Source organism: Nomascus leucogenys, chromosome 6, assembly GCF_006542625.1.
Source record: "Nomascus leucogenys isolate Asia chromosome 6, Asia_NLE_v1, whole genome shotgun sequence".
NCBI classification, from domain to species: Eukaryota; Metazoa; Chordata; class Mammalia; order Primates; family Hylobatidae; genus Nomascus; species Nomascus leucogenys.
The window spans coordinates 339,358-352,964 of record NC_044386.1 but is presented as its reverse complement, the minus strand read 5'-3'; the positions used below and the strand labels follow the sequence as shown (position 1 = coordinate 352,964).

Here is a 13,607-nt window from a genome sequence, read left to right as displayed (position 1 = left end):
TATGGGGATATGAATATCAAACAACATGGGTTTTTGGTCAAAAGCCACTGTCGAAGATAGTTATTTTCCTAAGACGCAAAATGCATAAGCCATAAAGAACAAAATAGAAAAGTTGCTATACTAAAATTTTAAACTCTTGTGGGATATAATTTTTAAATCCTTAAGTGAAAAGCCAAGCCACAGACTGAGGGAAAACATTGTCAACATCTGTAACTGATGAGAAAATTGCTATCTAGAATGAAAACAACTGCAAATTAATCTTAAAGGGCAAACGAGTGCAGCAAGAAACGAGTAAAGGACAAGAGCCATTGGCTCCGGGGAATAAGCTGCTTCCCTCGGCCTTCAGGGAGACCTTGTCCCCACACCCTCCCCACGGGGCCCTCCTGAAGCCTCTGAGCCATGACTAGGGCGTCTCTACCCAGGCCCTGCTCTGTTGTCACCCAGACCTCCCTGCGGCCCTGCGGCCTCCCCCACTCACTGTTCAGCTCTAGCTGTCCATCCCCAACCCCACCTCTGTGCACCTGCAAAGCACTGGTCCCCTCCATGCCTCGCAGAGTTTACAGGGTTCTCATGGTCACGTTCAGCTGCCTGCACCCCTTCCCCCTGCACACGCGCACAGACCGCACACCACACGTGTAGACGCCAGCTCTGGGACAGCACCGATGTCTGCACTGTTTTCTCTTGAATGCGTCCCCAGCACTGGTGCAGGGCCTGATACTCAACAGGGACTAAAAAAATGCCGAATGAATAAGCAAAATGCACATAAAACAGCTGCCATTTCATCCCTTCAGAAGCCCAAGACTGAAAAAGTCTGTCCACACAGGTGCCAGTGTGGGGTGAGGATGGGATCCCAGGAGGTGTGGCTGGTAGAAGGGAGGCCAAGTGGGTGCAGCCCCTCTGGAGGACGCTGGGCAGTGCCTGGTGAGATGAAATTGTGTGCGTCCAGCCGGGCGTGGTGGCTCACATCTGTAATTCCAGCATTTTGGGAGGCCGAGGTAGGCTGATCACGTGAGGCCAGGAGTTTTAGACCAGCCAGGCCAACGTGGTGAAACCCAGCCTCTACTAAAAATACAAAAATTAGCTGGGCGTGGTGGTGGATGCCTGAAGTCCCAGCTACTCTGGAGGCTGAGGTGGGAGAATCACTTCAACCTGAGAAGTGGAGGCTGCAGTGAGCTGAGACTGCACCACTGCACTCCAGCCTAGGCAGCAGAGTGAGACTCCGTCTCAAAAAAAAAAAAGAAAAGAAAAAAGAAAAGAATTGTACGCGTCCCAACTCCACACAGGCGCATCAGCAGAAGCCAGACTGGGGGTGAGGAGTGAAAATGTGGCAACTCCATCTGCCTGAGGCCACAGAGGAGAGGGCGTGGGGGGCAGGGTGGGCCAAGGTGTGGGGCCACAGATGGGAGGGCTGGCCTGGTCCCCAGGAAGGACACGGGAGTCTTACATCAGCGACCAGGATGGGTTTGCTGATGGGCTGCAGGGTGCGAAGGAGGCCTGGCAGGGGCTGCACAGGCTCTAAAGATGCCTGAAAGGAAACAAAAGCACAGCTCCCTGGGCCTTGGACTGCCGTTTGTGCTTAAGGAGACCCCAGCACTTTTTCTGATGGCATTGAGGGGTCTGGCCACAATCTGCCTGGGCCCTTGCCCCTTCCCATGGGCTTGTCATGCAGGCCCTGTGCCAGGCAGGGTGGACCCCGCATGGCCTCGGACCCACAGTGCCCTCAGCTCTACCCTCCTTGCTTCTTACAGGACGGGTCAGGTCTGGGACGTCCTGAGAGCACCTGGGAGGGGCCCTGACCTTCAGTGACAGGGGAGGGGGGCCTAGACCCTCTCTAGATGCAGTGCCACTGGTCAGGAGCAGGGAGATGGCAGGCATTTTCTCATCGTCCATGAGGCTTGCAGCTCTAGAGTTTTTATTTTTATTGCTGCCTTATATTTAGCGATGAAAGGCTGTCTTAGAATGTAGATTAACCAGCACACTCTTTAAAGGAAATAAAGTGACTTTGGGAAATCACGCCGACTTTTGCAGACATTTAAATTTTTGTTAAACATGTACTAGCATGTCATGTATTTTACATCAGTATTGCAAATTTAATACAAACCACAGTACAAAAAAATTTGAAAGCTTCCTAAAGGCACTGAGAAAGCAGTAGAGAAAGTTGCATTTATAGTGCATAAGTTTTAAAAATTCAACAAGTTGGTCTAGATATTGAAAACTTTTTTCTTCCAGTAGAAACTACAAAAATATAAGTTGTATTGATCTTCTCCCTTCCATCCCATTCCCACCTTATATTTGACTTTAATACTTTTTCAGCTATATAGGGAAAAGCTACATAAACAGAAAAACATGAACCTGTAATTAGTGCTAACAATGACATTTTAGAGAGAAGTGGTACATCCACACCTTCTATGTTCCATAGTCTTCCCCACTGTTTTCCAAGAGGGTTGTGGCTATAAAATAACAAAAGTGCTGACTTGGGGAGTTTTTGTTGCCATTGAGGAAGGGATGTCAGACACCTCGCTGACCCCAGGCTCTCAGGGCCGCAGCCTCATGTGGGGTCCCGGGGACACCACAAAACCGGCAGAGCCGACACCCATGTGCTGAGTGCAGCGTCAACACAGCATGGCCTGCCTGGCAGCAACCCACCACTCAATCTGGCACCTGTCACCAGGAGGGCCTTGGGCGGGGGCTGGTACCTGTCACCAGGAGGGCCTTGGGCAGGGGCGCATCTAAAGGTCTGGGAGGCTGCAGGGCAGGACATGGTGAAGAAGCCTCCTGGGCAGGGGCTGCCGTCTGTGCTTAAGGAGGCCCCAGTGCTCCTTTGATGGCACTGAAGGGCCTGGCTACAATCGCAAACACGCAGCCACGTCTCTGATTCGATCTTTGGGGTCTGGTGTTTTTCCCAGTGACAGCCGTTGGCTCCAGGACACTCGAGACCTGTGATACACAAGACTCTCGGTCACTGAGCTCCCTGCCCTGCTCGGCCCCGAGACTGGAAGAGCAGCTGCCACGCTTGGGACCCAGGCAGCGCCCAGGCTGAAGGGAGCTGCTGAGGGCTCAGCTCCAGGACACAGGATGTGGCTGGCCCTCAGGACAGGGAACTCCAAGAGTGGAACATGCATGTTGATCAAGACTTTTTCAGGGATACAGCAGATCTGATTTTTAATTATTTTTTGTAGAGACACGTTCTTCCTATGTTGCCCAGGCTGGTCTTGAACTCCTGGGCTTAAGCGATCCTCCTACCTTTACTCCCAAAGTGCTGGGATTATAGGCATAAGCCACTGCACCTGGCCTGCAGGTCTAATTATTAAGGGACTTTCCATGATCAGCAAAGGAGCCGGGCACTCAGAATAGGAAGGAAGTGGGAAGCTTCTGAAATGCCATCCTGGTCTTAAATCCATAAATGCCCAGAGGCCAGAAGTGTGCCATGCTCAGCTTGAGAAATGAATAAAGAGGGGCTCTGTGCCAGTGTCGGGCCAAAGTGGGAAGTAGGGGCCAGTCCTCAGGTCCTGGTCTTCATAGGTGCCTGCTCTCCACAGGTGACTGACCCTTAGGTGGCTGGTCACCCCATGGCTGGTGTAGCTCTGTCCCCATCATGAGTTTAGGCATCAGATAAGGGGCAGATGGCAGTGGAAGTCCATGAGCACATCTCACACCCACGACAGCACAGCACAGAGGTCACCTTTTGAAAGGCGCCCCCAGGCTAAGCAGAGAGTGAGTGCCCCCTCGGCAGGGCTTGGGGGTCACAGGAGGCCACGATGGATCGTGACTCTGGGCTCAGATGGTTGGCTGTTCTCTTCCAGTTCTGAGAGGAGATCCTTGTCCCTGTCCCTGCCACGTGGGGGCAAACTGTCCAAGAACCAGGCCACTGAGAGGTGCAGGCACCTGGCATTGGGCAGAAGACCCAGTCCTGCCAACCAAACCTGGGTTTTGACAAAGTAAAGGTGCATTTAACAAATGGCTCCAGCATTAAACCAGGGTCTAAGTAAGCAATGACACCTCAAAGCCACTGACAACAGAGAGGGCGTCCACACGGGAGGCAGAATGCACAGTGCGATGGGGTGGTGGGTCCCTCGCCCATGGGCTCCCACGGCTCCTGCCACTCCCAGTGGAGCTGACGTCACGGCGCCGACGCCCTGTCCCTGAGGGGCCTTCCCGCCCCCGCACAGGTGGGCCCAGCTGCAGCCACACCCCAGGGCCTCACTGCCTGGCTTCCTCTTGCTTGGGGTGACTTCTACACCCTGATCTGATGCCTGCACCATCCGGGTGGGGTTCCAGGCCACACCGTGGAAGAAGCCTGAACTGCACCATCAGCTGTAAGTTATCTCGGGTTGGTGGATTGGTGACCTTCACTTTCTGACTTATGCTTTTGTATCCAAATTTCCCACTCTCAGAACGTATCACCTTTACAACTGTTTTAATGCTATTAATACATGTCCATCTTGTCCCTAATTATTCTCCTAGGATGGCAATGGGAACCCTCATTTGAGTGAACCATACGGACAGAGAGAAACCCCCACAGGCAGTGCAGTTTCCTGTGTCTTCTCTCTACGTTGTGTTTCTCTGTACTTCCAAACCCAGAGTCTGTGAACTCTGTATTACGTGATGTACCAAGAGGCAGATTAGTAAGAAGCGACCGCAGAGACCCACTGAGAACTCGGAAGATGTCCAGAAGGAACGGGGGTTATGGTGTCAATCTCCAGTCCAGGTCTGGCCTCAGACTCTGTCATGGCGCCACGGAGCACCTGCCGCACAGTGTGGGACCCACGCTGCCAGCCTCTGCTGCCTGGAACTTTCTAGATTCCTCTATGAGTGGGCTCACAGACCCTTTTCTCCGCGAGTTGTATTTCTAATTTGCCATGTGCTGGCCTCTACAACGCACTGTGGCGATGGGCTGACCCTTCCTGCACAGCACAGGCCGGGAGCTGCGGGTGGCCTGGGAGGGCTGAGCTAGGTGCGTCACCCGACCGCTTCATCCCCGACTGCGGACTTGGCGGCCGTGGGACGGGCACTCACTGCCTCCGGGGCATGATGCTGTCCAGCCATGATCACTTTCCTAAAGATTTTAATTCCTCAAAGAGAAGTGCTGTCATTCCGCAAAGAGAAGTGCTGTCATGCTTCAATAGACTTAAGGCCAGTTTTCATTTAAGAACTGTTGGGATATTTTACAAAATTCAGGATAGGCTACTGCGTATGCTGCACACACAGACCAGCAGACTGCACATGCACAGCTCTGCAAAGCGTGTGTCTTAGGACGGGCTCCGGCCTGACCAGGCGCAGGGCAGCCCAGCCACCGACGCATCTGAGCATAGACGGACGGATCTGAGCTTGGACGGGGGTCACTGCGCTACGGCAGGAATGTGCACTCCGAAGCTTGGGGCGGGACCAGCGTGGCCAAGGCACTTTTGGGAAACATCCCGGGCACCGCCCCCTGGCTGTGAGTAGCCCATTGGGAAGAGTCCAAGGGCTCCCGCTTGACCACAGGGGCAGCCTCAGCAGCTCTGCAGGCGCAGGACTGTTCACCTCGGCCCCGTGCACAGAGCTGGTGGGGAGGCTCTGGCTGGGGAAGGCCGTGCGTGGGCTCCAGGCAGGCACGGTGTGCAGGGTGGAAAGGGGTCAGCTCGCTGCTGCGCCCAGCAGTGGCCCTCCCATGGGGCTGAGCCCCCCGCACGCTGTGCCCCTGGTGCGAGATGTACACCTGTTGCCGAGAGTCTGGTTCTGTTTTCAGGTGCATCCTGGTAGGGAAGGTGGCTGGATGGCTCCTGTCACTGGCCCCCAGCCACACCTGGCTGGGCACACAGCCGTCTGCAGCATCCTCAGACCCAGAGTCCTTCTCCATCTTGATGGACACATCTAGCAGCAGCGTCGGACCGCACAGGTCCCCCGGAGGCATCGGTATACCTTGCAGCTTCACGTCCTCCATGGGATAGCCCCTCGTGGCAACACGCTGAGCTCCAGGCTGAGGGAGCCGGTGCTGCAGGCTCCCCTGGGGAAAGTGGCAGAGGGGAGGGTGTACCTGGTCCTCAAGGACATCCCGAATGGGTCTGCTTGTCCGGCTGGAGTAGGCACTGGGGGACGGGCTCAGCGGGTGAGAGATGGGCGAGTTCCTGCAAGTGCCCTGGACACATGGGTAGGGCAGGCAGGAGCTGCGGGGCGTGGGGCGCAGGGACGGTGGGTCATTCTTGCTGGGCTGCAGCCTCGGCCTGGCACCATCCTCACTGTGCTTTCCCGCTGTCCAGGGCAGGGCCTTTGTGGGTCCTGCAGTCTCCCTCCGCCCTGTCACTCCAGAGGCCCTGCTCAGCATCCTCTGCTGCTCCTCCTCCCTGTCCCTGCAGAGAAAAGACGGGGCCCATTTGACAGCAGCTGGACACTAGATCTGGCTGCCTTGGGTGGGGCTCTCTAAGGGAGGCTACTAAATTAGGACGATGCTAAATCTGCCAAGGCTGCTACACCGACCCCACACTGCACTGTCCCTTCTAACCCACCCAGCAGCCCAGGAGGCCGTGCCAGCACCCCACCCCCACTGTGTGCCTGGGGCGAGTGAGGAAGGCCCAGGGTGGGGTGAGGGTGCGGGCTTCAGGGAGGTGTCTCTGTGAGGCCTATGCCAGCTGTCCAGTGTCAGCCACACCAGTCACTAGTGCTAGGGGTGGGGAAGGGCGGTGCAAATGGTCCCATGGAACTGCAAAGCAGAAAATACTATGTCCAGCAGTTTCTGTGGCCAAGCCTGTTGCTGACCAACAGGACACCACGTGCCTTGGGACTGGCACTGCATGACTGTGAGATGGTGACCTGGAGAGTGGGGAGGGGCCTGTGGTGCACAGCTGGGCTGGTCAGGAAAGGGGAGGAGGCCCACCTGGGTGGCAGGCAGGCCCTGGGGAGGGAGATGGGGGAGAGACGGCTCTGAGCAAAGGCAAGATCAGGATGGAGCCGGGTGACCCAGGGTCCGAGTGACAGGTGAGGGTGGGTCCCAGAGCCCACGGGGCATCTTCGGTCCTGACATCCCTGGGCCACTGCTTCCCGGGTTCAGTCCCCAGCGACACGCGCGACTTCCAGCCCGGGAAGCTGCGTGGACGGCGCCACAGAGAGCAAGGTTAGCCGTGGCTCGCGTGGTGGCCAAGGCTGCCGTCGTCTTTTTTATTTTTCTTCTTAATCACTCTCCCACCCACTCTTTGGCCTCCACGGTGACTTAGGGAGCTGCCAGGGCTGGGGGAGGCTGCCTGGCACCACTTACCCTGAGCCCCCCTTGGGGTCGAGCACAAGGTCGGGGCCGCCCCGGAGGCACAGGCATGGGGCCCTGGCAGGAACCTGTGCCCATCGGCCAGCGTCAGTCTGCTCCCTGAGCACCAAAACGCCGCTCTCTCTGCTGCTCCTTCCTGTTGGGGTTTAGAGGGGGAGGAGGCCGTCACGGTGCGAGCTGAGGAGCTCCTGGAAGATGGTTGCTTGTTCTCAGCAAGGCAGGACCCATCGGCTCCTCAGAAATGCACAGACCAGAGCCTGGGAACGGCACTTGTCCACAGCAGGACAGACACCAAGTCTCTGCAAAATGGCTTTTCCATGGAATACGCCAACGTCTCCACTGGGCGGGGAAGCTCTCCAAGGGCAGAAACACATTTTACCCACGTGGAAAAGATCAGATAAGAAATGTTCTAAGTACCTGCTGAGTAATTGGGTTTTCCATGCAGTTCCAATTCACACAGACTGGTGGTGGCTTTCACTCTGTGAAGAACACAGATGAACATGTGACATGTGACAGATGAACAAGCTGACATGTGGATAAACGTGTCGATGGTAGAAATTAATAATGACAGGTATTGCTGTCACACCTGAGCAGTGAAGACAGAAACAATAATTCACTCTTGTTTAATTCTTTATAGCGTGGAAGGTTATTTTCTCAGTTACAGATTTACTGAAAATACTGTCATGTCACTTTTCAGGCCAATGAAGAGCTAATGAATTTGCTTCAGAAAGTAGAAGGATAAAATCGTAGGATGATTTTTAGAGCTTATATTTTTTTCCTGGAAGGCCAGAAAGAAAATGCAGTCCATGCTCATGACTCCAGGAAGTTATGTTCCAGGAAGTGAACACTGAGGAGAGGTGGAGACCAACTCGCATGGGACATGTGTGTACCCACACACGCATCACACTGATCCGAATCTTAAATCCCAACAACTCACCTCGGTAGATTCTGTTTTCTTTTGCTTTTCAAAAGAGAAACAGTAAGTAGCGCTGCCCCACCAGCAGGTCCCAGAGTTGAGTTCAAACCCATCTGACTGACCCCACAGCCACAGCTCCGGCCCTGCCCTCCTCTCTGTCCTCTGGGCACCTCCAGGAGGGCCAGGACCAGAGGCTGACCGGGGGCCCATGTCTAACACAAGACTCACAATGCCCCATCTGTGTCCATGAATGGCTGCAAAGCACAAGGTGTGTTGACGTGGGGGTCCCAGTGAATTATAGCGAGCAGAGGAATTCACAGAATGGGCTTCAGGAACAGGCAGATCAAGATCATGTCACAAAACTGCTGTGGGAAAAGCTGTGGGAGACTGGGGGGCTGTTGGGGGCTGCTAGGGGCTGCTGCTGGGGGCCACGGGGGCTGCTGCTGGGGGCCACGGGGGCTGCTGCTGGGGGCCGCTGGAGGCTGCTGCTGGGGGCCACGGGGGCTGCTGCTGGGGGCCACGGGGGCTGCTGCTGGGGGCCACGGGGGCTGCTGCTGGGGGCCGCTGGAGGCTGCTGTTGGGGGCCATGGGGGCTGCTGCCACTGCCTCAGGGCTCTATTCTGCATCTTGCACCACTGTGGTGCCCTGGACCACAGTCCTGTGGCTCAGGACTGGTGGACCACAAGGTGTATCCTGAAAGCTGGCTTCTGAATCCAGCTCAGGGCAGGGTGGGGAGAATTCCAAAAGCCTTCGGCACATGGGAGTCAGTATTCTTGGTTTGGCAAGTTTTCTACCCCCTTCTGAGTTTGAATAACATGCTTGTTGAGCTGAAGCTGTGTGCCAGCTTTATGTGCCTTGTGCTCCACCGCACCCTCACAGCCCCGGGGGGTCTCGTCCAGGCCGCAGGAGGAGCGCTGTGACCTTCGGCTCCACACCTGTGCTGGTGATCACACACCTACGCTCCACCCAGGGCCAGGACAGGGCTGTGGGCACACAGGGCCAGGCCTGTCCTGCCCGGCTGTGACACCAGGGGGATGTGTCCCTTCTGCTTCTAGGGCTGGGAACTCCCAGGGAAGACCAGGCTCGCCATGTGCAGTGGAAACTCCACGGTGACGGTAAGCAGAGGGCAGTGTTCCAGGGTTTGCGTGGTCCCTGTAGGTGCCGGAAGACCTGGGCCCGAACCCTGCAGAGACCCCAGGGCTTTCTGTGCACCTGTGTAGCATGTACTTCTTTTCCCTTTAGAATTCTGTGTTCCTCCCTTGCCCTTTACATTTCCATCCTTTAAAATAAGGTACATAAATTTAATTAAAAACCTTCCAGAGATGTGTGGGCCTCAGCAGGCTGGCCCGTGTCCTGGCCGTCCCTGGAGCTGCCCTCTGTCCACCCTCAGGCAGCAGCAGTGAGGTGGGGCTGGCAGGGCCCAGGCAGAAGCCGCTCATGAGCAGAAATGAGTAACGAACATGGAAACCAACACAGCATGAAAACCTTCAAATAACCGCTGCTGCTGTCAGACTGTAGAGCTGCCTAAATGGTTATCTTAAAGAGGTCAAAGGTGAGGATGGAACTCACGCCCACAACACAGAGCACTGTGATGGCCGGCAAGGTGGCCTTGGGGCCTGCAGACAGAAGCCCTTCACAGTCAACCCTGGACACTGAGCACGGGGCCCCAGAGCCTCCAAGGTCCTCCTTAGCAGGCCCCCAGCGGTGAAAGGGCCCTCGGCCGTATCCTCTGCATCTGGAAGCCAGCAGGTGTGTGACGGGGTCCTCCCAGAGGGGGCTCAGTGGCGGATCCTGGTGCTCCCACAGAGGGCACGGGTGTGAATACAGAAGATGTGCTGGCCCGTCAAAGGCGCCAAAGAACGGGAGGGACGGCAGCATGCCGGGTGCTGCTGAGTCCCAGACCTCAAACTAGTTTGGGAGCCTGGACTCTGACAAGGTCAGTCAAGACTGCATTTAAAAAATGAAATTTAATACTAACGGAAGTTAAGGAATGCAGGTAGAATCCAAAGTCAGACTACAAGGCAACACACGCGACTGCAACTTAAGATCGCCCCAACGCGCCTGCCACGGCAGGTACATCAGTAAAGGCAGCGCCCAGAACAGGGCGGGGACGTCTCCTCCAGTCTGCGTGGCTCCATCTGCTGTGAACATCCCCGGGTGCTGTCCATGCACAGAGGAGAAGCATCGGAATCAGGATATATCTGGAAACCATAACCCAGGGGCAAGGCAAACAGAACAGAGAGCGCTCAGCCAACACAGGGCCGTGGCAACCCCAGGCAGTGAGATTCGAGTCACACCAGGAAGAATCTGCTCTCAAGGTTCTGTCTGAACCCAGCAATGTTTTCTGTGTGGGGTTTGTGCAGCCTCAGCCAATCACTCCTGGGGGCTATGGCAGAGATTCCCACTGGGCTGGGAGCTGAATTCGATGCCTGCTAAGATTTCTTTCCCACACAGCATTTGCTACCCACAGACAGGGGAGGCCATGAACAAAGCGGGCTGCCCAGTAGCGGCTGCAGGATCGCGGGGCAAGGCTGAGCTGCACTTGGTTACCAGGGACTGGGCCTGCAGCGCCGAGGGGCCGAGGAGGACAAGTCGGGGGGTCTCGGAGTCACAGAGCAGGAGCACCTCACCAACAGCCAAGGACCAGGGGGCTGAGGGCCAGGGGGCAGGGGGCAGGGCCAGCCCAGACCACCCCTCTGCCCTGCAGTCAGCCCTGCCCCATCAGGCTGTCCCAGGAGGAAGTGGCAGGAGCAGCAACTCACCCAGGTGGCCGGGGAAGGTGTCCTGCATAATTCTCTGAGAGGAAGTTGGATCTCTGGCATCCTGGCAGCCCAGCCCTACCTCACTGGTGTCTTCCCAGCAGGTGGAACACAGTTTCTATAGGCACAGCATTTGCATCTCTCCCAGCACGCAAGACAGACTTAACACATTCTAGGAAACTACAGGCACGAATCCCCGGGGGCAGGGGTCCCCAGCCCCAGCCACAGATCGGAACCCGTCCATGGCCTCTAGGAGCCAAGCTGCACCGCAGGAGGTGAGCCATGGGCAAGCCAGTGAAGCTTCATCTGTATTTAAAGCCACTCCCCATTGCTCGCACGATCGCCGGAGCTCCGCTGCCTGCCAGCTCAGCTGGGGCACGATTCTCACAGGAGTGTGAACCCTGTTGTGAACTGTGCATGTGAGGGAGGGCCCTAGGTTCGAGCTCCTTATGAGAATCTAATGCTTGATGATCTGTCACTGTCTCCCATCACCCCCACCCCACCATGGGGCCGCCCAGTTACAGGAAAACAAGCTCAGAGCTACCACTGGTTCTACATTATGCCAAGTTGTATAATTATTTCATTATATATTACAACATAATAAAACAGAAATGAAATGCATAGTAAGTAAATGTAATATGTTTGAATCATCCTGAAACCATCCCCCCACTCCCAGTCCATGGAAAAACTGTCTTCCACCAAACTGGTCCCTAGTACCAGCAAGCTCGGGGACCAATAGGGTGTTTTCTACTTCTGAAAGGCTGAGAAAGCTGTGGGATAGGACTGGGTTGGCCAGGGACGAGGACCAGCTGGAGGGGCCGCTGTGCCGTTGACCCTCCATCTGCCCACCAGGGATGCATTTCTCCGGCATCTCTTGCAGCCAGGAACCACCTCCACTTGTCCATAGACAGACGGTGCAAAGAGCGGGCAGCCAAGAGGTGGAGAAAGGCAGGGGCCACAGCCAACCCCCCATTCCCTTGAGGACACAGGGTCAGGGCACTTATTCTGAAACTGGTTCTGTAGCAGGACGATTTAGGAATGAATCAATACAGGCAACGTTTGGTGCCAGTTTGCAAATACAAGTTTGAAAAACACTGTTTCATCTAATCGTTGCTGCCTATGTTGTGTAATGACTTTTACAACACAAAACTTATTTTATTACTGGCTGGAAATGAAGAAAGAAGATACAGAAAATACTGAGCGTGGAGGTGTTTCGTGGGGGCCGCCAGCAGGCACCATGCGGCTGTAAAGGGCGAGTCTTACTCACTTTGCATCCGTGGTGGCCGCGGTGTCTGCCCTGGGTTTTGCCCTCAGAAGCGCGCTCCTCATTTTCATCTCCGCTGCGGAGGGGAGGAGAACGGGCGCCGCAATGCAGAACAGCGACAGCCGTGGGGGGAGCATGGCTCCTGATGGCGCCTTCTTCTTCTGTCCAAACAGGAATTTTAGTTTTCCTTGAAACTGCATCGTCTGGTGTTTTAAAGACAGAGAGGGAGGCGTGTTCACAAAGTGGCCTGGCAAGGTGGTCACAGGACACAGAACTCAAGGGCACGGCAGCGGCTGGAACTCGCAGGGAGGCAGCTCACCATGAGCGGCTCGGGACCGCAGAGCCGCAGCTGCCAAGCGTGTGGCCCCCAGGCCTGGGCAGTGATTCGATGTGCTTGAATCGTCCTGAAACCATCCCCCATTCCCAGTTTCTCTGGAGTTGTGGCGACTGCCTTTAATTGACAGGTTCATTCCTGCGTGTGCTTGTGCACGTTCATGTGTGCCACCCCATGCACAGGTGGGCACGAATTGAGCCTGCGGGACCTGCCACCCACCCACAGCCAGGCCAGCGGCCAACCCCCTGGCAAGAATTTGCAGGACTGGATGATCTCCGAGGATTGTTTCAGCTTTAACACTCCATTTACAAATTATTAATTCTTCATTTGTAATCATAAAATTTGGGCACAACTTGATTTTATTTATCTAGGGTGTATGGTGAGACTTTAAAAGCCAGCAAGTAAGCTAGGAGTTTGTTATAAAAGAAAATAAAATATCTCTCTACAAAGGGAAGGCTGATGTATAATTTAGTTGCTTACCAAGGGCTTTCAGGGGTACTCCTGCCTTCTATGGAACAATGACCCCACAATGTGGGTCCACCCTCTCTCTATCCTTATTTCATCCATCTTTCTATCCATCCATCCATCCATCCATCCATCCACCAATCTATCTTTCCATCCATCCACCCATCCATCCATCCACCCACCCATGCATCCATCATCTTCCCATCCATCTATCCATCCACCCACCCATCTTCACATCCACCCATCCATCCATCCATCTATCCATGTTTCCATCCATCATGTTCCCATCCATCCACCCATTTCCATCCATCCATCTCCCCATCCATCTGTCCATCTTCCCATACATTCATCCACCCACCCACCCATCCATCCATCCATCCATTCATCCATCCACCCATCCATCCATCTATCCTTGTTTCCACCCATCCATCATATTCCCATTATCCATCCATCCATCCATCCCCATCCATCATCATCTGTCCATCCATCATTCCATCTTCCCATCCATCCATCCACCCATCTCATCTGTCCATGCATCCATCATCCCATCCATCCATCACCATCTATCTGTCCATTACCATCCATCCACTCATCCATCTATCCATCCCATCCATCCATCCATCCATCCACCA

At 55.1% G+C, this 13,607-nt stretch overlaps 1 protein-coding gene across 3 annotated transcripts in view; it reads right to left on the bottom strand.

Moving 5' to 3' along the window:
* Positions 1-5,048: 5,048 nt before the first annotated feature.
* The window catches only part of AHRR (aryl-hydrocarbon receptor repressor), a 106,754-nt gene continuing 98,195 nt past the window's right edge, over positions 5,049-13,607 (bottom strand). The window contains exons 7-11 of one of the 3 annotated variants that reach the window (XM_030813868.1): positions 12,496-12,549; positions 12,180-12,379; positions 7,655-7,716; positions 7,232-7,373; positions 5,050-6,329 (exon numbers count right to left, since the gene is read on the bottom strand). In XM_030813868.1, coding sequence (XP_030669728.1) covers positions 5,348-6,329; positions 7,232-7,373; positions 7,655-7,716; positions 12,180-12,379; positions 12,496-12,549 — 1,440 coding nt within the window. In that variant the 3' untranslated portion in view covers positions 5,050-5,347. Of the gene's footprint in view, positions 6,330-7,231; positions 7,374-7,654; positions 7,717-12,179; positions 12,380-12,495; positions 12,550-13,607 lie in introns of all 3 variants that reach the window. The other 2 variants (XM_012501654.2, XM_003263188.4) reach the window with 2 other exon arrangements.